General features: G+C 58.9%; 2 protein-coding genes across 7 annotated transcripts in view; one reads left to right on the top strand and one right to left on the bottom strand.

Annotated features, from left to right (window-relative positions):
- The window catches only part of SLC5A10 (solute carrier family 5 member 10), a 72,222-nt gene that overhangs the window by 17,877 nt on the left and 28,013 nt on the right, over positions 1-26,332 (top strand). For 3 of the 4 annotated variants that reach the window (XM_055243230.2, XM_055243228.2, XM_055243227.2), the window contains exons 6-9: positions 1,114-1,219; positions 1,404-1,484; positions 3,073-3,278; positions 8,593-8,728. In XM_055243230.2, the coding sequence (XP_055099205.1) occupies positions 1,114-1,219; positions 1,404-1,484; positions 3,073-3,278; positions 8,593-8,728 (529 nt within the window). The remainder of the gene's footprint in view (positions 1-1,113; positions 1,220-1,403; positions 1,485-3,072; positions 3,279-8,592; positions 8,729-26,332) is intronic. The other variant, XM_055243229.2, reaches the window with a different exon arrangement.
- The window catches only part of FAM83G (family with sequence similarity 83 member G), a 36,094-nt gene continuing 10,600 nt past the window's right edge, over positions 839-26,332 (bottom strand). For 2 of the 3 annotated variants that reach the window (XM_055243208.2, XM_055243207.2), the window contains exons 3-6: positions 19,990-20,157; positions 11,291-11,415; positions 9,323-10,589; positions 839-3,808 (exon numbers count right to left, since the gene is read on the bottom strand). In XM_055243208.2, coding sequence (XP_055099183.1) covers positions 3,419-3,808; positions 9,323-10,589; positions 11,291-11,415; positions 19,990-20,157 — 1,950 coding nt within the window. In that variant the 3' untranslated portion in view covers positions 839-3,418. Of the gene's footprint in view, positions 3,809-8,793; positions 9,198-9,322; positions 10,590-11,290; positions 11,416-19,989; positions 20,158-26,332 lie in introns of those variants that run through there. The other variant, XM_063617740.1, reaches the window with a different exon arrangement.

Raw genomic sequence — 26,332 nt, 5'->3', positions numbered from 1 at the left:
CTTCCTATACACACACACACACACACACACACACAGCCAAAGATAAGGACCAGAGTGAGGGGGCCGGGGTTCTCCTGAAAGCCCCTGGCCAGTTTCCAAACTGGCTGGTCTCTCTAAGACAGGTCGAGAGAGGCGCCTGGAGGGAGAGGTACAGGAAGCACAGGCTTTGGAGCTAGATCCCATCCTGCCTGGGCCCTGTGTCAGGCCCCAGGAGGCAGGGATCCCTGCCTGGGGGAGCTCAAAGGGGCCTGGGGCCTGCACTTCCTGGGCCTCATGCAGATGTGTCCCCACACTAGGAAGCACAGGGCCCCAGAGGCTGTGTGTTGGGTCATCTCGCATCTCCTGAGTCAAAGCAGAATGGTAGGTTTAGGAACTCAGGGGTGGGGCAAGGTGAAGCCTGTTACCAGCCCATGTCCCAGAGAACAGGGTCCTGCCCTCCCTCTCACTGGGCCCCCACTGCCAGGTGGAGGGTGGGATTCTGGTCTGTGAGGCCCATGCCAGGCTGAGGTTGGCCTCCAGGCTAGCGCTCCTGCCTTTAGGAGGAGCAGCCACAGGTTCTGGGAGGACAGGGGCTGTGTCCAGGCAGTGTGGAGACCAGCTTCAGCCTGAGACCCAGCCTCTGAGCCACTCCTGGCTTCAGTTCCAAACCCACCGGGGGGGTGGGGGCCGGAAGCAAGGCTGCCCCTCTGTTTCCTGGCCCGCCCAGCACACACTTTTCCTGAGGCCTACTGGTCTTCACAGACTCCTCACAAACTCATCAAGGTCCCCCGGTAACCAAGGGGACAGGACTCCACCTTTTATCCCCTCAGGAAGGGGCCAGATTCAATAACAACACTGCTTTCGGGAAGGGCTTTGGCCACTTTGGACTTTATTAGTAATAGTAACGTCCCCTGACATCCGCAAAAGCTTGTAGCTCCACGGCCAGTTCTTCCCCCAACCTCACAATGGCCCCCATGATGCTGGCAGGCAGGCAAGTGGGGGTCTCCCCTCCTCATCCACAGGCCACCAAGGCCCAGAGAGGGCCTTGCCCAAGGTCACCCGGGGAGTGGCTTGCTGGAGCCCTGGGTCTAACAGCGACTTCAGCCGCCCACACAAGGCTCTCTCCCTCCGCAGCTGGACCTGTACGCAGGGGCTCTGTTTGTGCACATCTGCCTGGGCTGGAACTTCTACCTCTCCACCATCCTCACACTCGGCATCACAGCCCTGTACACCATTGCAGGTATGGCACCTGCAGCAGGGAGGTCCACCCACGGGATGTGTAAAGGGGTCAGAAGGCCACCTCCCCCTACAGGCCCGAGGGAGCAGCCCAGGAACTGGCCCCAGCAGGATCCCCAGAAGTTCCTCCCCGTGTCCCTCCTCCCTGGGGCCAGGGCCTCCTCCAGCAACCTTGCTTCCACTGGCAGGGGGCCTGGCTGCTGTAATCTACACGGACGCCCTGCAGACGCTCATCATGGTGGTGGGGGCTGTCATCCTGACAATCAAAGGTGAGGACAGGGTCTGTGGCCATGGCGGGGCTGTCCCCACAGCAAGCCCTTTGGAGTCTGGCACTACCCAGCACTCTGCAGGATTCATGCTGTTGGGGCTCTGGGTAGCATCGCTGGGGGTGGGTGGGTTCAGGAGGTTGAGCCACTAGGCAGTCAGCCCCCGTGCTGGCCCATCAGGGACTGCCCTGGCTGGTAGAGGCTGCCCACCCTGCTGCCCCACTGTTACCAGCTGTGGCCCTGGCAAGGAGCTGACTCAAGAACTCAGGGCCAGCCACACCCGCATTGGCTCAGCACTTGATGGTGAGGTGGGGCTGTAGGTGGGTGTGAAGGCACACAAGCAGGAGACCACAAAGCTGCCTGGGCGGCTCCTCCAATTGTTTAAAAGCATGTACAAAATCCCAAGAGGTGATGCTACCTCTTGCAGGACAAAGGCCAGGGAGGAAAGGAGAGAGCTGGGAGAGATTGATGATACTAGTCTGGAACAGATAGGAAACTCAAAGGGCTGCCCGGAGAGAGAGTGAGCTCACCGCCCCTGGAAGTATGTAAGCAGAGCCAGGAGGATCCCTCAGAGAGTGAACAAATCTCTAAAGACTCTTCCAGACTCAGACACTGGGACCCTGTGGTTGAGCAGTTTCTAACCCTTGAATGGCACTTGTTCATTTGCTCTGAGCCTCACACAAACCCTCGGTCTGAATACAGAGCCTGACCTGAGCTCCAAGGGAACAGTGATGCTGGGGGACCAGCGTCCAGGCAGCAGGCTGCCTCTTCCATGTCCCACTTGGAAAAGGCTAGGGAGTGGGGCCTAGGGTGGAAACGGGTTTTCCCACATCCAGGCTTCTCCCTCTCAGACCAGGGGCTCTAGTGTCCCTGGGACCCACTGCATGAGAGGGATCCCAGCAGCCAGGCCCAGTCTGGAAGGGAAGGGAGTGACACAGACACAGATGGGCCAGGGCTTGGCCATGCTGGGCCCTGACCCCGAGGTAGACAGGAACAGTGAGGTGTTCTGGACTGGAGAGGAAAAAGCCCCGGCTTGAGCCCGCCAGATGGGCTATGTGGTCTTGGTGGAGGCCCCATCCCTCTCTGGACCTCTGTCTCCCTCTTCTCTGTGCCTCAGGGGGTGGGGCCACCTCATCACCAGCCACTCTCAGCTCTGCTAAAATCACACCCTTCAGGTGATCAGGATGAACACTTTAGAAGCCTCAGGAAGGTCCTCAAATGTCAAGAAAAATTACTTTTGCTTCCTTGAATCGACAATCGGAAACCTGGCTGAGAACCCCTTGCGCAAGGCCGATGAGTGTCCAGAGGCCAACAGTGACTCCTGCTGGGCCAGCGGGACACTGCGGTGCCCATGTGCAAAATGCTCACTTAATAGTGTTATTTTAAATACAAATAAAATAGTCATTCAAATACACCTTAAAAAAAAAACCCTCTACCCTCACACCTTTCCAAACACTGGGAAAAATGAGGTGGGAAAAAACTCAAGTTTGATGCATCAGGAAGTTTCTTGTGAGATGAAGGCAGGGGGAGCCCAGGGAGTCAGGGCCCCCCAACCACCAAACTTGTCCCTGTTCCACCCTGACCCCTCCAGCTTTTGACCAGATCGGTGGTTACGGGCAGCTGGAGGCAGCCTACGCCCGAGCCATTCCCTCCAGGACCATTGCCAACACCACCTGCCACCTGCCACGTGCAGATGCCATGCACATGTTTCGAGACCCCCACACAGGGGACCTGCCGTGGACCGGGATGACCTTTGGCCTGACCATCATGGCCACCTGGTACTGGTGCACTGACCAGGTGAGTGCCAACGTCTCCCGCCCATCCCACCTTCCTGCCGTCCCAGCGGGCTCTGGTAGGCCCAGGCGGCCCGTCTGCCCTCCGCATTCTGAGTCTGGGCTGGGGCCTCAGAAGGTGTGGCTCCAGGCTGGGACAGGCTGCTAGGAGTCTTTGCGGTCCCAGGAGGCTTGAGCCCTCCGTTTAGAATCGGATGAGGCCCACTGGCTACCGCCCGTCCTGGCCTTTAGGTGTTTCGACTGAGACAGTTTGGAGTATGGGATTCCAAAGGGACTCGGATGCTCCTCGGTGGCCCTGCCATCGGTCAGGGGGCGGGCATTTTGGGCCAGTCTTGGGCTGCCAGGATCCGGGAGCAGGCGGGGTACCTGGCCTCCCTTGGCCTGCCAGTGGTGGGGGACGGCCATGGCTGGGCCAGTGTTTCTGGTAGAGCTCTGAACGCCGTCAGCAGCAGAGCGGTACCTAGGGGGTCCTGGGAAGCCGTCTTTATCCCTAGTCCCTGAGGCAGGGACCCTGTGATGATGAAACTGCTGGCCCTGGGAGAGAGAGAGCAGAGAGTGAGGCTGAGCAAGAAGGGCCAACCCCGCCCCAGCACAGGACCCTGCTCAGGCACACAGGAGCCGGCAGACCCGGGTTCACCTCCTGGCCCTGCCATTCACCAGGTAGTGGCCCTAGACCAGTAGGTTTAATCACTCGATGCCTCAGTTCCCATCTGTAATATGGGAATAATCCTGCCCTTTGTGGGTGTAGCAAGGCAGCTTCCTCCCAGCTCACCCTCCTAGCCTCCTCTATTCCGACACAGGCCTGGGACGTGGTTGGAAATGGGCTGAATGGGGTTGTTGGAGGCAATGCAGGAGTTTCTGTTGAGTGCAGGGGGTGACTCTGGCCCTGCCCTCAAGACCCTGTCACCAGCCCTCCAGGCGACCTCAGATGAGCTGCTTCCTGTCTCTGGGCAGAAGCAGATGGTACCCTTGCTTTGCTTGTCCCAAAGGCCGTGGGCAGCTCCAGGGAGCATGGGGGTGGGAAAAGGCCTGTGAAGCAGTGGGCACAGGCCCCACGATTGTCCATGCCTCTGGACCGAGCCCCAGGGGTCCACCACAGGACAAGGCAGCCACAGCCAGCCTCTGTGGAATGAACGATGACAGCGCTCACACAAGCCTTTCCCACATGGCCTCCCCTGGGAGTAGGCCCGACCAGCTCCATTCATAGGCCAGAGCACTGAGGCCAGAGACAGAGCTGGATCTGAACCCAGAGTGGAGTGACTTTTCCGTGGTTCCCGACTCTGCTCTTCCTCTCCCAAGCAGCACGGGCTCCGTCAGTATCTGCCCAGAGACCCTCCCTGGGTTCCAACAGTAAGAACGGACCTGGCCGGGCGCGGTGGCTCAAGCCTGTAATCCCAGCACTTTGGGAGGCTGAGATGGGCGGATCACGAGGTCAGGAGATCGAGACCATCCTGGCTAACACAGTGAAACCCCGTCTGTACTAAAACTACAAAAAATTAGCTGGGCGCGGTGGCGGGCGCCTGTATTCCCAGCTACTCGGGAGGCTGAGACAGGAGAATGGCGTGAACCTGGGAGATGGAGTTGGCAGTGAGCCGAGATCGTGCCACTGCACTCCAGCCTGGGGGACAGAGCGAGACTCTGTCTAAGAAAAAAAAAAAAAAAAAAAAGAACAGACCCCAACTGGGAGCTATCAGAAGCTCTGGAAGGCTGGGCCTCAGTTTCCCCATCTGTAACACGTGGTCCTGAAGCAGGGCCCCTCATACTCCGGCATGCTGTGCTCACAAGCTGCCCACATCCGCCATGCCTCATGGTAGGGCTCTCCAGGGAACACGTGGGCTCACAGCAGGCGTCTGCCCAGTTCTCCTGGGAGGGCTGAAGGCCATTCCCAGTGGGCCAGGGGCTGGTGAAAGGTTGGCCGTGGAGGGCACAGTAGGCATGTGGTACCCTGCCAGGCTGAGCTCCTTTACACCCGCCACCTCCCACTCCTCCCAACGCAGCATGGGCTTGGCATGGCACGGGCTTCTCTGGGTGGAACATCAGTCAGGAGATTTTCCCATCAAGGCCAAACAAATCTGCACATGTCCTGGCCTTGGGGTCAGGGTTGGGCGGGCCCCACTGCACAGATAAGGAGGCCGAGGCCCAGAGAGGATCACACACGGAGGTGGAGGAGGGACACTGCTGACCCCAGGTGGTTCAGGACACCAACCAGCATCGGAGCTGTAGCCTGGCCTCTGCCCTACCTCCCCATCCTCCTCCCCTCGGGCTGGGTCTGCCTGGTGGATGCGGGGCCTCGGTCCAGAAGCCCAGGCATTAGTCCTGCTTGAGATTCCTGGTCTCTGTGTGGCTCTCACTGACACTGGGGACTTTTAGGGGCACCTAGAGGTCTGACTCCACTTTGCTCTGTGGCCAGGGTAGCCCTCAAAGACAGCCACAGTCTAGTCAGAAGGGAGGCAGCAGTTCTGTGTGCTGAGACCATAGGGGTGTTTTGCTTTTTTTTTAAGATGGAGTCGCTCTGTTGCTCAGGCTGGAGTGCAGTGGCACCATCTCGGCTCACTGCAACCTCCGCCTCCCGGGTTCAAGTGATTCTCCTGTCTCAGCCACCCAGGTAGCTGAGACTACAGGCATGTGCCACCACACTCGGCTAATTTTTGTATTTTTTTTTTTTTCCAGAGACATAGTCTTGTTCTGTCACCCAGGCTAGAGTGCAGTGGTGTTATCTCGGCTCACTGCAAACTTCGCCTCCTGGGTTCAAGCAATTCTCCTGCCTCAGCCTCCTAAGTAGCTGGGATTACAGGCATGTACCACCGTGCCCGGTTAATTTTTGTATTTTTAATAGAGACTGGGTTTCACCATGTTGGCAAGGCTGGTCTTGAACTCCTGACCTCGTGATCTGCCCACCTAGGCCTCCCAAAGTGCTGGGATTACAGGCGTGAGCCACTGTACCCGGCCAATTTTTGTATTTTTAGTAGAAAAGGGGTTTCACCATGTTGGCCAGGCTGGTCTTGAACTCCTGACCTCAAGTAATCCACCCACCTTGGCCTCCCAAAGTGCTGGGATACAGGCATGGGCCATTCACTATCTTCTGGCTCATCCATGACAAATAGGTGGCATTTTTCTAACCAGAAACAAAACCACTAACAAAGAGGCAAAAGGTCCAGTGGACAGAGCCCTCGTCTGGGCTCCCGTCTGGGCTATGTCCCTGCCCCTCCCTGGGCCTTGGTGTCCCTGTCTGTGAAACAAGGCGGTGCACAGACCAGAAGGCCTCCCAGGGTCCTGCCAGCTCTGTCACCTGCTGATGCTGCAGCTCCAGGCCGGGTGCCCTCCCTTAGTCAGCAGCAGCCACCTCAGTCATAACAGCAACCACAGCTTTTGTGGGCAGCGTGCTGACTCCAATGGCCACACCCCAAAACTCACTCATCATCTTCCCTGAGAAAGGGAACTCACATTCACCGGAGGCCCTTGAGGAGCCAGGGACAGGCTTGGCCAGCTACACTAGCAGCCTCACTTAAGTCGTTGCAACAACTCTCCTCATTTTGCAGATGAGGAGCCCAAGGTGAAATGGCCACTCAGGGAGTAAGTGCCGGCTTCCTCAGGGAAGAGGGCCTGGCTGGAACTGGACACCACTGCTGGGAGGTGGGGGTGAGCAGTGGCCTGCTGACATCTGAGTTGGGGGCCCAGCCTTGCTATCTGACAGTCAGGGGTGGGGAAAGCCCCTGCCCTATTCAGGGGGACTGGCAGGCCTCACAGCTCATGGAAACTCTGAGCCTCAGCTTCTCCACCTGGGGAGGCAGCACCTGTCCCAGGGCCAGCTGCCACGAGCACAGATTGAAATATAGAGGCAAATATCCCATCAATGGCAGAAAGACATGCAGGGCCTTAGGGAAATGCTTCTCTCCCAAGCACCTAGACAGAACCATCATCTAACTCTCTCTTATTGTCCAGATGGGGCAACTGAGGCCCAAACTGAGGCAAGGATTTCTCCCAAGTCACAGCAAGCTGGCAGAGAAGCAGGAAGGACAGCAGCTTGCCCTGCGTTCAGAGGCTGCAGCCCGCAGGCACTCCTAGCCTCTGTAATTAACGTCTCCGTGACATCCACAGCTTAGGGGTAAATGCTGGGAGCTGTCCGTTAAACTAGCAAGCTTGGAAAGTAAGTTAAAATCATGGAGGCGGACGAAAGCAGTGGCTCACGCCTGTAATCCCAGCACTTTGGGAGGCCGAGGTGGGCGGATCACCTGATGTCGGGAGTTCGAGACCAGCCTGACCAACATGGTGAAACCCCCATCTCTACTAAAAATACAAAAAAAAATTAGCCAGGCATGGTGGCTCATGCCTGTAATCCCAGCTACTCGGGAGGTTGAGGCAGGAGAATCCCTTGAACCCTGGGAGGCAGAGGTTGCGGTGAGCCGAGATTGCGCCATTGTACTCCAGCCTGGGCAACAAGAGTGAAACTCCGTCTCAAAGAAAAAAACCAAAAAATCACGGAGGCTTCCTGCTTCTGAGTTGCAGGTGGTGACTTAAACTGTGGAACCGCAAAGGAAAACTAGTTACATTTCAGAGTTATAGGTCATACAACTTTGTGAACATACTAAAAACCATGGGAACAGTGTACACTTTGGGTGAATTATATGGTCTGTGAATATCTCAATAAAGCTGTTTAAAAAGTAACTCTTTTGAAGTAGAATCGTAATATCAGTGCTGGGAGGGATCTCAGACATTATGGGTCCAAATTACCGCTCCCTCCTCCCATTCTGCAAATCTGGAAAGGCCTGGTTAGGATTTGCTGAAGGCTCCCAGAAGGGCCGGTGTCCTCAGGTAGCTTCTAGCCTCCCTCTGCTACTGAACTGCAAGCTTTCCAAACCCCAGGTCTTAAAGCACCTGAACTCTGCCAGCCATGCAAACACAGTTGGTGCCAATATCTGCTCCTGGCACTATAAATGTGCCAGCTGCTGTCATGAGGGCCCAGGAGATGAGGGTATAGGTGTGTGTCCCCATACCACCCCACCCAGGGTCTCCTCCAGCCCTGACAATTTCCAGGGGTGGTGGGCTGGGCAGGATCCACACTTCCCCTATTGACAGGTCGGGGGACTGAGTCCCTGAGAATGAGTGTACCTCGGCTCCCGCTGCTTGGCCTGCTGAAGTGAGCTCTCCTGGTGGGACGCTGACAGTACTGGGGCTTTGAGTGTGGCTGTTTTAGGCAGGTCAGAGGCTAATGGGACATCATCGTGCCTCATGCCCACTCCCTGAGGCCCACCAAGGACCAATCCTGACACAAGCGTCCCTCAGGCTTGGACTCACTCCGTCTCACACTCCACCCCCAGGTCATCGTGCAGCGGTCACTGTCAGCCCGGGACCTGAACCATGCCAAGGCAGGCTCCATCCTGGCCAGCTACCTCAAGATGCTCCCCATGGGCCTGATCATCATGCCGGGCATGATCAGCCGTGCATTGTTCCCAGGTAGGACGGGCTCTGGGTACTGAGCCCAGGCTGCAGGGCACCCAGGGTTCTGGGACCTTGTCCTGCAAATGTCACCAGGAGAAGAGGCAAAGGATAGATGTGAACTGTTCCCCAACCTGGGGAGTGGGGAGAGTGGTCCTCAGGGCCACAATCAAAGGGATTGACATGGATGTGGCTTGGCACAAGGTCTGGACAGGTATCACTTCCTGCTGTGTGACCTCAAGGCTGTAAATGAACGTCCCTGTGCCCCGCCGTTTCCTCATCTGCAAACTAGGGACTGTGCCACCCACCTGGCAGGTGCCATCAAGATCCTCTAACTACAGGCTTTGGAGACCTCTGGGTGGGGAAACGTGCATTTCCTTAGGTTGCCTTTTCAGGACGCTGGGACCAAGAGTCCCCAGCATTAATGATGGTCTTCCATACAGCCCTGGTCGGTTCCCACCCCTGCCTGTTCATCAAGTTTCCCCATCTGTAACAAGGGAATTGAAGTCATCAGAGTCAGGGACACGGTAGCCCAGAAGACAGCAGCTCAAGCTCTTGGGTGGCTGGCAGGGAGGGACTCGTGACCCCTGGTGTGCAGGGACCCTGACCCACCTGTGCTTCCTTGTCTGTGGAGCGCTGGGCCTGCATCCTCTTTGACACATCTGCTTCTTCTCTCCCCCGACTCTGGGCCCACGGGGAGCTGCCCTGGGGTCCAACAAAGGTCCCTCGGGTTATATGGGGGGCACTCAGCTGCCGGCGCGGTGGTGGGGCTGGCCCGTTGGCCACTTGCTCTGAGTGGCGCCTCCGGAGAGGGACTGAGTGCTCTCTCACCTCGAAGTACTCCTCTGACACAGAGGAGGCCACTGAGGGCCGTCGGGGGCCAGGGCCACGGCCGGAGCTGCCTGAGTGGCTCTCCTGGTCACTGAGGGTTACGTAGTCGTCATCATCTTCTTCTTCCGCCCCATCCAGCCCATTGGGGAGCCCCACCCCGAGGCTGTCGGGGTCATCCTGGGTCACAGACAGCTGCCGCTGGAGTGGGGCATGGCCTGGGCCTGCCATCCTGGGTAGCCTATGGTCTGTCCCATTCTGGGGAGCCTCCTCTTTGGGGAGCTCCAGGACCCAGCCAATATCACTGCTGTCCTGGGCTAGTACATCTGCCACAGGGACTGTCCGGGGCTTGGGCACGGGGGGCAATGGCTCAGGGTCCCCCTGGGGGAGGCCGTTCTCAGCTGGGACACCGTCCTGGGGGGCACTGGGCTCTGGGGGAGGGCAACGCTCTGGAAGGGGCCTGCTGTCCTGGCTCTGCTTCCACAGCTGGTGCTGGGCGCTGGCCTGGGAGGTGTCACGGATCTTGATGCGGTTCATCTGGCTGGGCTGGGGGTTCCAGATGTTGGGGTCGATGATATTGATGTAGCCCAGGATGTCGCTGCCAGGCTCCGGGTCTGGCTCCACCCACGTGGGCAGGTACTCAAACATGTTGGCCCTCTCCAGGTGGAGCAGTCCTGGGTGGATGGGTGGCAGCAGCTCGGGGAGGTCCCCTGGATGCTCGGCCAGCGCTGGGCCTTTCAGCCCCAGGGGCTTCTTGGCCTCCTGCTTCTCAGAGGAGATCTTGGCAATCTCGTCGACGCTCTTGGCCTTGACAAGTGCGTACTTGGGGTTGACGAGCTTCTTGGCCACAGTGCCCGCGGGCACCAGGGGGACCACAGAGGGCAGCATGATAGGCTCCGGCTCCGGCTCCTTCTCCATAGGGATGCCCTTGAGGCTCACACTGTGTGACATGAGGTACAGCTCCTGGAACTGCCGGTCGAACATCTCCACCACCTGGCCAGACAGCACGGAGATCACATTCCGGTCCGTCCGCGCGGCCGACCACGTGAAGCTGCAACAGAGGGAGGGGGTGCTGGTCAGGCACATGACCCTGCTTCCTCCGCCCAGCCCCAATGCACCCATAGCTGCTGAGCCTCAGACTGTGGCCACAGGGCCCTGGGAATCAAGAAGTGAATGGGGGCAGAGAGCAGGTGCATGCTGTGGGGTCAGACCGAGTCTGGGATGTCAAGCAAGTTGGTCGCACCAAGCCCGTTCCTACCTCTGCAAATGGCAGGGCGCTGTGCTCCTCTCAGGCTGGTACAGGATTCACTAAGCAGCTCAGGAAGGCCCTGGACACCGTGGGGGGTGCCGCATGTGGTGGCCACTGCTGCCATGTGTCTATGCTGCCACCAACCCCCATGTAACCGTGGGCAGCGCCCACCCTATGCCCCGTGTGGTGGTGCCCACAGAGCTGGCCCCATCCCTAAGGACGGCTCTCAGAGTGACCCCCATAGGCTTGTGAAGGCACGGCCTGGCCACACCCCACCTCCAGGCCGGTGACATCTCCAAGCTGGAACAACAGCGTCCTCAGACAAAGCCCTTCTCTGCCTGCCTCCAGAGACAGACAGGCGGGCAGATGTGCTCCAGCCCTGCGCACACCTCAGCAGCCTTGGGACCAATGAACCGGAATAACCACGATTAGGATTAAGGGCAGAAGCCAGTTGGGAGCCAGAGGTACCTCTCCCACAACTTCCCTGAAAGCTGGAAAGTCACCTGTAGGAGCCACACACAGCCCGGTCTCCATCCACAAACATGAACTTCTGGGCCAGGGCACCCTTGAACTTGGTTGCCGACCGCGTGAAGAACTCGGTTCCCCCGCTGCTCCGCACTCTGAGATTCTGTATTGGGAACCAAGAGACAGAATTACACGACTGCAGCCCTGACCACACAGGGCGAGGGGAGGATGGCAGCTGCCCAGGGCCCAGAGGGGACTCTGGAGTAGTCAGGACAGGAAGGAAGAGGCTCTAAGTCCTGGAGAAAGGGGCTGGTGTGTCTGGGACTGCAGGGCCCGGGGTAAGGAGGGAGTTGCTGAGCCGTGAAGCTGCAAAGGGGGCAGGCACTGGTACAAAGAGGGTGGGATAAGATGGTCTGGGCTTTGGCCCCAAAGGTGTCTGAAGAGCAGCATCAGGCAGGAAAAGGCTTACACAGCCAGCCAGTTTGGGAAATGCTGCCATGGGTGGTGGATGCTGTAGTGGGGTCCTGAGCGGGAGGGTGATGTGCACACGTTTTAGAAGTGTCTCGTGGGTGGCTAGGGGGTGATGCAGCCAGAGGAGGGCAGGAAAGGGGCCTGCCCTGAGGAATCTGTGCCTTATACTCCGATAAGTCTGTGGCCCTCCAGGGTGTGTGGCCCTACCCAGCCTCTCCCCTGTGCTTCTCAACACCCCTGTCTCTGCTGGGCTCTGCTCCGAGGGCAGGACTCACAGCAAACCTTTCTCCTTCCCCATGGCCAGGACACCACCCAGCACCCAGGCCACGTCCTGTAAATGGTCAGAGTTCAATTCTGTGCCGGCTTACACTGTTTGGCCCAGGAGCAGACCAGGAAGACCCTCAGAGACTGTGGCAAAGGGAGCTGCGACCCAAGGAGAAGAGGGCTCCTTGGGCATGAGGAGCACAGCGGGCCCCTCAACTGCCTCAGCTCCAAGGCCAGGTCGTCACCGGCCTTTTCGTGGACCCTGGCCACATAAGGGCCCTCTGTCCTAGTGTAGAGTCTCTGGAGCTGCCAAGGGCCTGTGTGTTACGAGCTCCAGGTGCTGACTTCCCTCCCCCGGTAGCAGGGCCTGCTGTGAGGGAGGAGCAGATGGTAAACGCTGGGGCTGGGCACGGCAGACCCCAGGAAGGGCAGGGCGAGCCTGGCTGGAACCCAGGTGTCGAGGATGGCCAAGGGCATCCCGAAATAGAATCACAGGTGTAAAGGGGACCTGGGGCTCATCTGGCCCCTGTCTAGGGCAGTGTGTAAGAAATGCTCCTGGGTGCCCTGAGGGTCTGACTCAGGAGGCCTGCGGTCAGGCGGGGAATCTCAGTTTTAACACCAACTCCAGGGATTCCTGACTGGTCTGCCTGCATGCCTCCTGTGATGGGAGTCTCACTCACTCCCGAGGGGCTCTGTGCCGGCTTCTGGCTCTCGGCTATGACGTGTTCTTAGTCAGGCTGAGCTGTGACATACTGGTCTGTCCCCTCACCCACTCACTGGCCCCAGCTTATTCACCCCACTCATTCACATAGTCATCAACCCCTGCCGAGGCCTCCAGCTGCAGACAGAGATGCCTGTGATGAGGATCCCACCTGGGAGGTGAAGGGGAGGCTGGGGGGTAAACGAAAACAAGCTGAATGCCCAGGATCGCAGAGGAGTAGCCTGAAGTGTGAAAGGCTGGCTGGGAGGCTCCCGGGAAAGGATGACATAGGTCACAGGGGGAGGTGGGGAAGCATTCCAGGGAAGGGACTCAAAGGCCAGGCATGACAGGCCTTTGTACAAGAGCACCTCAGCGGAGGAGGGGTGGGTGATGGAGCCTGCAGAGCGAGCAGGGGCGGGCTCCTGGTAAAAGACCCTGCACCTGCTTAAGGGCCTGAGCGTGGCCCTGGGGCCAGTAGGGAGCCACAGGAGGATTTAGAGCAAAAGCGATGGGGTTGGGTGTGTATCTCAGGAGCAGTTCTGGCATCAGGCAGTGGGTGTGTGAAGTGAACGCTATGGGAGAGGAGGGGAGCCTGAGAGAGCAGAGCCACCCGCCATGCCGTCCAGCCTCCTGCCCTGCCAGTCCTTTCCGTGTCCCAGAACCCTGTGGCTGCGATGGCCCCAGGCAAGCAACCACAGAGGCAGGCAGGTGTGGGCCGTGGGTGACTCCCCGTCTGATGCCCACCTGTGGGATAAACAATTGCCTTGTCATAGGGCCCAGTGCAGAAGGCAGATAAGCCTCTGCTCCCAGGGCCGCCCTCGCCGGCCCACCACCCCACAGGCTGCAGGTCTGCACACAGCCAGTTCAGCAGGAAGCTGGCCACGGCCCAGGACAATTAGCGCTCGTGACTTTGTACCCAACATGAAGCACGCTCGGGGTTGAGAAGTCGGACAAAGATCCTGGAGGTGGTACGAGGCCTTCCTTGTCACTGAGTCCAACCGAGCCCAGCTCCACCGCCTCCTGTGGGCTGCTGGCCGGGCCACGGACCCCTCCTTAGCCTGGAAAATCGGCCGCCAGCATCAGGACCCTTCTGGACAGTGTCTGTCCCCACCCATCCCAAACCTTGTCCTGATGAGGACTTGGAAAGTCACCACTTCCATCTCAGAGTGACTCAGCCTCCGTGTGAGCCGCAGGCCTCAGCTGGGCCACTGACTCGCTGTGTGACTCGAAGCAAGTCCCGGGCCCTTGCTGGGCCTTAGTCTCCCTTAGTACACAGCAGGGCGGGCCTCCAACTCTTAGGCCCATTCCACCTGGGGCTCAGCAGCAGGTGGGGGCCTGCAGTAGGGCCCCCCCACCTCTTGCCTCATGGCCTGCTCCCCAGCTTGTGCCTGGATGGGCCCCACCCCACGGGGCCTGGCCTGGATGAGGTAACGTCTCAAGACTCCGGGCTCGCGTGCGCAGAGGTGGAGGATCCCACAAAGCCGCATTGTCTCTGAGCTCCTGGGACACCCCCGGCAGAGCACAGCAGATGGGCGGAGGGACGCCAGGGCTGGCCCAAGAGGGGTGCCCTGGGCAAGTCTTTGGACCCTCTGGGACCTCAGTTTCCTCATACATAAGAGAGGACGTCAAGGGCGAGTCAGGGCAGGGGAGGACGGCCGGGCGGTGCTTCATCTGCTCTCAGGGGGTGGCAAGGTGGGGGCTCCAGGGCTGGGGCAAACTACAGCACCCTGCCCCCAATCCCCCCAGGCCTCCAGGACACATGTGCTTAAAGGACACGTGATCCAACTGTACCAAGCCCGCTGGTGGGAGGCAGAGGGGGCTGAGCCCAGGTGCCCCTGGAGCAGAGTGGGTCTAGGGTCTAGGCATTCCTGAGCTCCAGTCAAAGAGGCTCCAGTCCTAGCACCAAATGGACGCCAACCAAGGCCTTTCTTTCCATGCCTCAGTTTTCTCATCTATGAAAGGGCCTACTCATCCTTGTGCTGCAAGGCTGCTGTGAGGACCGAATAGAGCCACAGTACAGGTGGGGCCCACCCAGGGAAGGTGTCCAGCTCCCAGTGGGTGCCCCATGAACTGGAAGTGGCACAGTGGGCTGTGGGGGACCAACACAGAGGGCCACAAAACATCCAGGAGGGATGGACTCCCCAGGGAGGCCAGGACTGTCAGCCGTACTGGGTGGGTGGTTGGTGGGCTCAGGGAGGGGAAGTGACCTGCCCACTGTCTCCCAGTAGCCCTGGGCTGGGCCGGGACTGAGGACAGGGCTCCTTCATCACCCACCTCCTCAGGGCCCTGCTGGCCAACCACCGTCTCCTTTCATTTCACCCTCACACAACCCCGTGAGGCATCACTATGGCCATGGAGCACTCAAGGCCCAGAGAGGTGGAACCACACGCCCAGGTCCCACAGCAGGTCAACGGCCAGTGAGCCATGTAGGCAGCACCAGGACAGCCTGTGCTGGCAGGTTAGCTTTGGCTTTGGTTTTATAATGGAAGCCAGTGATTACTTCCCCTGCCCATAGTGGGATGGCCATTCCTAGGTTTACTGATAGTTGAGTAGTTAGTGTGAATGAGTAGAGGCCTGGTAGAGCAGTGCGGAGGCCCAGAGATGCATCCTTGACCAGGTCTGAGCTGGGAACAGTGAGGCCAGGCCTAGTGTGAGGAATGCAAGGAACAGAGCCCAACATAGCAGCAGGAGCCTGGCTGCCTGAGGTGCGGGCCCCCAGCAGCCTCCACTCTCCTCTACAGGGCCTGTCTGGCTCTCTGTGGAGGGTGGAGAGGGGTGGTCAACACTCACCCTGGCCTTCTCCAGGCTGTTGTGAAGTTGGGGTGGTGGGCCCTTTGTGAACCACATTTGGCCCAAAGTATGTGACGGCATGTAGGGGCAGGGCCAGCCTAGCTCCAAGGCCCTGGTCTGAGGGGCTCCTCTCTCCCCTAGGCCAGGGCTGCTCAGCCTCTGTGCAACTGATACATGTCCCCTTGTGTGTGGGACCTGTCCCTGGCAGTGTAGGATGTTTAACAACATCCTTGGCCACTCGATGCTGGTAGTACCCTCAAGGTGGACAGTTAAAAATGCCAAATGTCCCTCAGCACAGTGAATCCCCCGTTTGAGAAGCCCTGCCTTGGCCGGGTGCAGTGGCTCACGCCTGTAATCCCAGCACTTTGGGAGGCCGAGGCGGGCAGATCATGAGGTCAGGAGATCGAGACCATCCTGGCTAACATGGTAAAACCCCACCCCTACTAAAAATACAAAAAATTGGCTGGGCGTGGCAGCATGCACCTGTAGTCCCAGCTGCTGGGGAGGCTGAGGCAGGAGAATGGCATGAACCCGGGAGGCAGAGCTTGCAGTGAGCCAGGATCATGCCACTGCACTACAGCCTGGGCGGCAGAGCAAGACTCCCTCTCAAAAAAAAAAAAAAAAAAAAAAAAGAGAACCCCTGCCTTATACCCTGAATCCATCACAGACCCAGGCCCAGGTAGAGACAGCAAGCCCCAGGCATCCCCGGGCAACGGGGGAACCTGGGCAGTGGAAGGGCTGGGTCGGGACTGTCCAGCGTGAGGCCTGAGTGGCAGCAATCCTCACATCCTCACCGCGTGCCTTCCCACGGCCATCCCAGCTGATGCTTCTTTGTCCATCAGAAACGAGAAATGGGTCTGGCTTTTGCCCAGGGGCTGGTGGTTTTTCCAGTTTGGCTGCACGAAGTCAACTAGCTTTTCAGATGGCCCAGGCATCTCATGGCTCTTGTCTGTCCTAAGCTGGGAGCCTCAAGCCCAGCCTGTCTCTGGTTGGCCAGGGAGCATCCCTCCATACCCAGTATCACCCCCAAAAGCAGCCAAGTCATGCGGCCTGGCCCTGTGACCCTAGAGGGTGTCAGTGAAAGTTCTGGCCCTCTTCCCAAGGCCTGCTCCCTATTTGTCATTTGGGGTGGTCATTCCCATACTCCCACATGGAGGGCCCCTGGGGCTGGCCAGGGCGACCGGCTGAGGTGCTCACGAATGGCTGGGAGCCCCACATTTGGGGAGACACTGGTACACGCTGCTTCTGCCTCACCTGGGGACCAGGAGTGGGCTCGGCCCAAGCAACAAGGCAGCGTTTCAAGAGTGTGTTGGTGTGGGCTCCAAGCTCAGGAGGAAGGAGCCGAGTGATGGTGAACCACGGCCAGACCCTGGCGAAGAGGGAAAGAAAGCTGCTCAGCACTCAGACCAGAGCTGCGTCTCATGGCGGGGCTGTGCCTGTCCCCAGCCAAAGCCAGGATCGGAAGGGAGCTCGTGACCGAAGGCCCACCACACAAACGGCCTCCTTCACTCTTCACAGCAGCCCTGACAGATAAATGACCATATCCCCATTTCGTAGACAAGACAATGGAGACCTAGAAAGATTCAATGACTCTGCCCAAGGTTACCATGCAGGTGGCACAGCTGGGGCTCAGGACTGGCTCCTGGTATCACCCCCAAACTGGCACCTGACACCCCAAGGTCATAAGGATGACCCTACCAGAAAACCTGTACCCTGGGCCCAAAGGAGCTGGGGCAGGTTGGTGCAGAGCTGGGCAGGGGTGGCGGCAGCTGAGGGCAGGCCCAGGGATTATCGGCAAAGGAAGTGCTCCCGGGACAGGTCTGGGCCCAGCTAGCCCAAGGCGAGGGAGGTAGGCAGGGAAAGCAGGCCCTCGACAGGGTGACACTTGACTGGGGCTGGGCTCTCAGGGCCTCTGGCCACCTGCCCAGGGCTGTGTGGAAGGGCAAGCTCAGAGGCGAGAATGAGGAAGCCAAGTCACACTTTCCCATGGAGGCGTCTAGCTGCTGGATACGTCACCCTACAGACCCTGCCACGTTCCCGGGTGAAGCGAGGTGGCCGAGCAGGGCAGGCTGGGCCAGGGACCTGCAGTGCCAGCTGCCTTCCAGCTGGTCATAGCCAGTGGAAGGGCTGGGGGTGGAACAGGGCAGGCCTCATACCCAAGCCCCTGCCCCAGCCCAGGGCCTGGGATTTAGAATGTGTGGTTCTTGCCAGCAGCTGTATAACTTTCCTCAGCACACAGAGCACTTTACAACCACTGTCTTCTTTAATTTCACCCTCACACAACCCCGTGAGGCATCACTATGGCCATGGGGGCACTCGAGGCCCAGAGAGGTGGAACCACACACCCAGGTCCCACAGCAGGTCAATGGCCAGTGAGCCATGTGGGCAGCACCAGGGAAGCCTGTGCCGGCAGGTTGGCTTTGGTTTTGGTTTTATAATGGAAGCCAGTGACTACTTCCCCTGCCCATAGTGGGATGGCCATTCCTAGGTTTATTGATAGTTGAGTAGTTGCTGTGAATGAGTAGGGTGGGAGTCCTAGAAGATTGGTTGAGCCAATAAAAAGGATAAGAGAAATTAATATAAGGGATCAAGTTCATCCTTTGATGCTCTGTGTTATTATTTGTAGTTGTTTATTATTTGCTGCTTGAGTACCAGGGATCTGTAGCCTCCTTGTCAGAGCTGATTTCTCGCTATTGGCTTTTAGGCGCCACCCCTAAATTGGTAGGAATTGCTTTGGGCAAGGCATGGCTTCCCTCGGACCTCAGTTTCCCCATCTGTCCTGTGGGAGCCGCATCTGAATGACCTCAAGGCCCCTTCAGGCCCAGGCACTCCAGGCCCCCCACCTGCCCCATTGCCTCCAGCTTCCTGGAAACTCAGAACTCTGCAAGTAGAGGAGCAGCCAGGGCTTCTCTGCTGAGAAGGGGCCTGGGTGGAAGGCGAGGCCTCTGGAGCGGCTGGCCCCAGGTTAGGGTCCCTGCTCCAAACTGACAGGCTTGCTCCCTGCCTGGGTCTGCACACTGGGGGATGTGCAAAGCACTCGCTGGGCCTGGGGCAGGGGCACGATGCTGGTGGGGCCCCATTGGGGTCTCTTCCTGGGCATTGGGCAGGGCCAGGCCTTCTGCAGTCAGGTTTCCAAAGTGCCTTTCCACACTGGCTCTCTCAGGCATGAGCTGTCTGCCACCGGAATTGATTCCCAGTGCTAATTACACGGCGGGGAGTAAGGTGGGCATGGGGGCTTGGGGCCAACCCACCAGGGAGACCACACTAAAAATGTCCCCAGAGCTAGAGACTCACCACAGAGTGCTCACAACTACTTGAAAGGACTCAACCGGAGGCGCTGGGGTCGGAGGGGGTGGGCGTGCTTGACAAATGCTGACAAATTACAGGCGTGGAGTCCGGCCCCTTGTTAACCAGACTGGTGGTGCCCCTTCTCCTAGGACCACAAGCCTGATACCTGCAGAATTCCGACCTGTCAGACACTGGTGCTGAGCCCAAGGGTCTGGAGCAGGCCCCTACCCCGCTATCTTTAACTTGCTAGAAGAGACATGGGGTATGTGGCTCCATTCCCTCATCTGCAAAATGGGAACGACTCCCTATCCCACTAGGCTGTTGTGAGGATTAAATTAACCAATGCAAAGTGCCTCTGACAGGGCCTGGCGCACGGCCAATCAAGTATTCGCCGTCATCACGCACACTGATCTGCTCTCAGAGAAACGCTCTGCACACAGCAGGTGCCAAGCGACGGCTGGCAGAAGGAGGGCTCCAGACACCAAATGCCAGGGTGTCTGGGCAGAAGAGCATTGGACCAATGAGATCCTGTAGCCCAGAGAAGGGAGGTGACATGCCCAAGGACACACAGCAAAACAGCGCTGAGAACCACAGCCCACCCTGACCCCATCGGCAGCCTTCTCTGATCCACTTCTGTTCCGTGGTTTCCCCACCCCAAAGGTTCTTTCTCCTCTGCTCTTGTGTCTCAAATTTACTTCAACTGTGCAGCCTTCACAGAAGCCCTCCCCGGCCTCAGCCTGAGGGAGCTTCCTCTGTCTGAGCCAGAACCTAAAACCAGTAAATGGACATTCTAAGGAGACAGATTTTGGCTTAACCCAAGAAAGGACTTCCTGGGAGTTGAAGCTCTCCAGAAAGGCCACGAGCTACCTGAGGAGGCAGTGAGCACACTATCACCAGAGGTATGCAAGCAAACAGATAACCGATGTGGCATGGGCTGCTCTGAAATAACATGATGCGGCACTTGGCATGAGCTCCAGCACCTGGTCAGCAAGCACCTAATCCGCGTTTATCTTATCTCTGCCACGTTGGAGGTAGTGAGTATCCTGTCCCTCAGGGAATTCAAGCAGAGGCTATGTGACTGCTTAGCAGGAGGCTCTAGGATTACTGGACTCTGAGTGCCTGGCACAGGACTCCATCCAGAGCAGGCAGGTACTCGAAGTGTTTGTTGACCGACTGAATGACCCTTGCCCTCCAGCCACCCAGGCAAGTGAGGACCCTGCTCACCTTGAGGTGCCCCAGGTGCATGCAGGCCCGCTCACACATGTGCAGGAAGTACTTGACGTTACTCTCATCCACGATGATGTACACGGCCACTTTCCTCTTGAAGCCGGCGTCCAGCAGGTCCTTGAAGATGTCCACGTCGGTGAACATGTCCATGACCACAGCTATCACCTGGGAGCAAGAAGACAGACTAGGGCCTGTCAGACAGCGCAGCAGTGGGGACAGGGTGCCCTGGCAGAACGCACAGCCCTCCCATGCCACCAGCCTCTCACGGGTGCCCACTCTGGCCCTACTCCTGGAGCCTCAGGCCCAGGACCAGGAAGTGAGGGGCCAGAGGCCTCTCTTGCCCTGAAGTTCTAGTCGCAGTCCCAGCTCTGGGCTCAGCCCAGGGGCCCTGTGTTGGTGCATCCCCAGGCCAGAGCCGGCTACACTCTGCCCTCCTTGTAACACCTGGAAATGCTGAGATGAACCCGATGTGTCAATGACTGGAAGGGCAGCAGCTGGCGTGGCGGCTCGCTGGGGCCTCCCCTACGTTCCTGGGCTGGTGTGGACTTTGGCCAGTGTCTAAACCCAGGTCTCTTCCTGTCAGCTGACAACATCTGTCCCGTAGCAGGTGACCTCCTGCTGGACCTGGCTCAGGGTGGGGCCCCAGTGGTCAGGGTATACCTACCTACCCCCAGCCCAGCCAAGCATCACCGACAGGGCAGGGGGCCTGGGTAAGTGAAGGTGCAATGTGGAACATGCAGAAGGACAGGATGAGGTGGTATGAGCCCGGCCCCAGTGGGGCTCAGTGACTGTCAGGCCTCCCTCACACACAGTCCCCTCCCTGTCCCTGGGCAGCAAGGGGAGAGAGTCAGGACAGGGCCTGCGCCTGGGCACAGCCGTCTACACTGCTGATGCAGACACATGTCCCACTTTCAGGCAGCCCAACCCCTCCCACCCTCCGAGCCTGGCACCACCGTCCCTGTTGCAGGTCTGAGGACCACCTGGAGAAGAGGCCAGGGACCTGCCCTAGGCCACACAGCAAGCTGGGGACAGAGTCAGGCTACAGACTACCCAGACTTGCCAGAGAGCAGCACTCAGCCTTGCTGGGATGTGGAGATTCAGGGTGATGGAGGTGGCCTGGAGCCTGCTGGGGACGTGTCTGCACGCCCCACAGTGAGCTCACCAGGCTGGCCCCTGCAGGCCCATCTGGGCTCCTCCTGGGCCTCAGGCCCCTGCTGACACCCATCATTCACCTAGCACCAAAGCCCAAACTCCAGCAGAGGGGAGGGCTCCATACCTGCCCTGCCTCAAACTCACTGTGTGACTCTGAGCAAGACACCTGGCTTCCCTGGACCCAGTTTTCTCATCAGTATATCATGCTCCATCTCTCAGGAGAATTGAGCACACCTGAATACCGCAGCAACTGCAAAGAGCCTGACCGGGGGCTGGGGCGGGGGCTCGGTGATGCCCGTTTGCTGCCTTTCTCCCACAGTCACCCCGCACGTTCCAATTTACAGGGGGTCTTGTCAGCCTGACTCCTGCAGCCTCTCACAGGCACCATGGTGGTGACAGCCCAGCATGCAGCCAGGTAAACTGAGGCTCAATGAGGTTGTAAGGCTCGTTAGATGTCGCAAAGCAAGTTGGGCCAGGGCCTGGACCTACCTCTGAGTCAGGTCAGGGTTGGTCTCCAGTCCCTTCTTTTGGATGTTCAGTCTTGGAGACCCTGGGAGACAGTGGTCCCCCCAGGGCAGAGAGCGGAGGTGTGGGACCAGCTGGGACTCCCAGAACTCCAAGGCCTAGGGTTCTCTCTGTCCTCTGGGGAGATGACTGCTCCCTATCTCTCTGTTTCTGAAGGGCTGTTTTGGGGCCGAGGGAGTAGCTGGTTGCTGCAGGGTCTGCGACTCCCAGGGGAGGCAGATGTTGGCACCAGATGGGGAAGCACTTGCTGCCCCCAGGGCTGCCCAAGGTTAAACAGAGATCTTAAGAGGGAGCTCACTCCCTGACCCAGGAGATGTTCAAGGAAGGCCAGAGACTGCTTGGAGCAGGGGTGGATGAGAGGGCAGAGGAGACACAATGCAGGCAGGTCACCATGACCCTGGATTGAGCCACCAGTCAAGGGTGATGAGACACTGGGCAGGGGTGTGTGGTGGTAGCAGGATCCTCCCTGCCTAGGATCTCTCAGACCCAAAACCTCTCCAGCCCCAGAATCTCCTTGGTTAAGCCACTTCTGAGCAGGCAAACAGCCTCACGTGCCACCCTGGAAAGGAGCCTAATGAGGGCGCAGCAGGCATGCTTCTCACTGGAGGGCTCCAGGCCCTGCCTACCATGGTAGATGGGGACTTGCCCTGGGCTTGGGCTGGGGGACGTGCCCCAGCAGGATCCGCACCATGTGCGCCATTCCCCACATTGCCCTCAGCCAGGCAGGGTGCCTGATCCAGGGACTATCTGCTGTCAGGTTGGATATGTTGGAGCCTGCACTCTAAAATGGATCCCCCCACAGTCCTGGCTCTCCCCAGGCATTGGGCTCAGTGCCTAGGGTGGTCAGAGATGGGTTTGTAACAGGTGCGAGCTTATGCTGGGGATGGGGAGGGGGTGCCTGGTGCTCCCCAGGCAACCCCCATAGCCTGGCCTGTCCATGGAGCCACAAAGGTTTCTTGGGGGCCCTTGAGTCCTGTCACGCCCTTTCCCATTTTATAGACAGGAAAGCTGGGATCACAGTCCATGGCTGAGGCTGGAACCCAGGGCCCTGTCCCACCCAGAGCACTTTCTGCACAAGAGACTGGGCATCAGCCCTGGGCCCTTGAGCTGCTTGATGTGCTTGATGGTTTATAAGGAGCCTTTACAACTGTTACCTTGTTCAGTCCTCACAAGCACACTGGGAGGCAGTGGTTCTTTTTCCCGTTTTGCAGATAAAGAAACTGAAGCACAGAGGCATTCGCTACCTTGCCTAATTCTGTTGGGAGGCCCAGCTCACTCGTGACACTGTGAGCTCAGCAAGAGCAGAGCCCTTGTCTGAGCCCAGGTTGGGGCCTGGTTTAAGGAAGGTCTTGGGGAGCTTTTATCAACTGAGAACAAGACCAACTGGCTTGGTCTGGGAACGACTGCAGGAATCAGGGCACCTGGGACCACAGCCCCTCCTGGGCCCTTGGTTTCCCCATCTGTCAAATGGGGGTGTGGGCCTGGCTTGCCCCTGTGGTTGTATCTAGTTCACACATTGGCAGAGCTGGCCTAAGTCAAGAAAAGTACCAGATGCTTCCTGCGGCCCCAAGCCCACACATCCTCCCAGAGGTCCTGGGCAGGGCAAGGGCTGTGGAAATGAGAGGGGAGGCTGACTCCAAAGACCAGCTCTACCTGCTGTACGTCAGGGGCCATACTGGGCAGGAGGCGGGTGGCCTGGGTCCCAGCACTGAGCTTGTTTCGCTCCTGAGGCAGGAAACAGCCATGTCCATGTGAGCAGCTGGCACAGGGGCAGGCATGGCGGGCGGGCACGTGTGTGTCCTGCACCCCAGGTCCCATTGTCAGAGCCGATGGGCAGCTCCCAGCCCAGCAGCCTGGAATCTGCGCAGGCCACACAGCCCAGCTCCCAGGTGAAGGAGGGAGCCCTGTTGTCCCTGTGCATCTTACTGATGGACAGGCCTCTGCTGGGCGGCCTTGAGGCCTTGAAGATGCAGCTGCAGAACCCAGGAGGCTCAATGCCCAAGACAACCATCTGGCTCCTGCCAGGGTGTGGGAGGATGGCCCAAGATGGCAGGGTGTGGGAGGATGGCCATGCCTGGGGGACAGAGGCAGGCAGGCTGCACTGGAGGGGGACACCAGCAGGGATGTGGGCACTGGGCTCCAGTGAGCCAACAGCGAGCCTGCGCCTGCCCCAGCCCAGGCCTCTCCCTGGGGGCTCCTGGTGCCCAAACGCCTCCTGCATGTCTGTCCAGGGGTGTCCATATGCACGAGCCCTCCAGCACCCCACCCGATGAGCACCTCCTCCCATGATGTACCCTCCCTGCCCAGTGGATCCGCCGGCCTTCTCCACCCTGCCTTCGGCGTGTGTCTCGAATCCCCCACCTCCCTCTGTGTCCTTGGGACGGGGGACATCCACCTCCATGTGAGAGATGCAGAAACTGCAGCTGGGAAAGGGGAGGGCACTGGTCCAAGGTGGTGCTGCATGGGGATCCCCAGTGCTCTGCCAGGAGCACCCCCATCACCTGGGCAGTGACTGGAGCAGCTTGAGCTGGGGTGCAGGGGTGACAGCATCTCACACAAAGGAGCACCCCACCTGTGGCCACTGCCCCCCAGCAGACACGGCCTGAAGCCATGTAACACCAGCTGCTGGCGTTGGGGGTGGGACAGGGCTTTAGGTCACAGAGGCAGGGAGCACAGGCGTGGGCCTCCTCAATCTCCCTCAGCCCCAGCCGCAGCCCCCTGAGCAAAGGTGGAGCGGGCAGAGTGGGCCCAGCACCCGCGCGCGAGCTCTAGGCTGGGCCTTGGGTGAGCCACACCTGCGTTCCAGGTCTCAGTTTCTTCATCTGTCAAAGGAGAAGGTGGACAAGATGTCCAAGGCCCTTCATCTCTGATGTCCCTGCCGAGGGACCCCAACTCCTGTTCCCTGCCTGGTGCCCGGCAGGGCCTGTCTGGGTGGCTAGCACATCTCATTGCACCCACGGGTCTGGGAGAGGAAGTGCTGGTGGCCGCCCTCTCCCTGCCTCCCCACAGGGCTCCTGCCTCACAGGTGCCAACAACAGCCTGTGGCTCCTGACACCCACAACAGCTGTTTCCTAGCCTTCCTGTGACCACAGAACTACTCTTGAAGCAGAAGTGCCCTCGCAGGGCGAGTGGGTAGAACAGGTCTCCACAGAGGCGCCTGGGGAGGAGGGGTGGGGCAAGACGGGCTGGCCTGGTTCCGAGCATGGTGGGAAGCCACGGGTGCGCAGGCCCAGCCACTGCAGAGCACCTCTTCAGCGGGGCCCTGACCAACGCGTCCTGACCCCTCTCCCTGACGCATCCTGATCCCTCTCCCCAACGCGTCCTGCCTCAAGCCACTGTGTCTCCTACGTGTTGTTCTCATTGCCACCTGCCCATTTTGCATCTGCTCAGACAACTCCTACCTTTTTTCAAATCCCAACTCCAGTGCAGCCCCAGCCTCCCCGTCATCACTCTGGCCTGTCTGGGTTGAGCGTGTATCACTTGCGTATTTCTTCTCAGGCACAGCAACGGAGTCTCCCAAGGACTGAGTCCCAAGACTCGGGTAAGAGGGGACAGTTTCCAACCTGCACATGACAAGCCTTACACTCACCTCACCCTCCTAGGCCTCAGAGATCCCTAGAGGCGGCTCAGAGAGAGGAGAGAGGCAGCCATATTCTCTCTCCTCACTATGCTCCAGGCAGGTGGAGGACAGATACCCTCAAGCCTGCCCCAGAGCCTGGAGCCCTGAAGCAGCCACAGACACTGTGCACACTGCAGAGAAGTCCCTAGGCCTCTCTGGGCCTCACTTTCCCACCTGAGAAGTGCAGGGGGTGGAGAGAGTCTCTCATCTTGGGGTTCATTATTCTCCAGCTCTGATGGCAGATGCCCAGAGAGTGGCAGTGTGGGCTCCACACCCGCTGGCTCCGATCTCAGCTCCTCCTGGGAAGCTGCATGACCTTGGGCAAGTACCTTCATTTCCTCATGGGGATAGTAACAATCCCCACCCACAAGGTTGCTGGAAATTAAAATGAACTCATGCAGGTGAAGCCCTAGCAGGGGATCCACAAACGGCAGCTGCACGGACCCTCCTCGTCCTCCCACCAACCCAAGTCCCATCCCGCCAGACCCACGGCTCCCTCTGGGGTGAACAGGCCAGGAGCGTCTCACTACCCTCCAGACCAGCTGGAAGGCTGTAAGTGACGCATCAGGGCTGCTCACAGGAATGCTGCAGACAGTCTTAAAGGTTGAGATGGTGGCCATCATGACCTTGGATTCAACTTCCACTTACAGCCATGATGGAATAACAGAGACGGAATTCACCCTCCTGCCTTCACAATAAAAAAACCCGTATAAAATCTATGAAGCCACGGACAACAGCCTTCAATCAGCACAGCGATCCCTGAGAGAAGAGGAACAAACCAGCTGAGCCCTAGGATCGCCCCACTACTTCCAGGCTGCAGCACAGGGAGGGGTGCCCCCGTGGAGTCTTGCGGTCTCCCTGAGTTGAGGAGACAGGGTTCACTCTGAGTGTAGCAGCTAGGATTTGCAGGACGGAGTGCTGCAGGGGAGAGAGCTGCACAGAGTGAACTCCAGAGACCTGCAGAGGGTCCCCTGGAGTCTTCAGCTGATCGCTGAGCAGCACACGAACGTGAGGAAACTACTGAGGCTTAGCAGGGAACCACTG

This window comes from Symphalangus syndactylus, chromosome 14 (genome assembly GCF_028878055.3).
Source record: "Symphalangus syndactylus isolate Jambi chromosome 14, NHGRI_mSymSyn1-v2.1_pri, whole genome shotgun sequence".
Lineage (NCBI taxonomy): Eukaryota > Metazoa > Chordata > Mammalia > Primates > Hylobatidae > Symphalangus > Symphalangus syndactylus.
The sequence above is the reverse complement of the archived record's forward strand: the minus strand, read 5'-3'. Positions and strand labels throughout refer to the sequence as shown.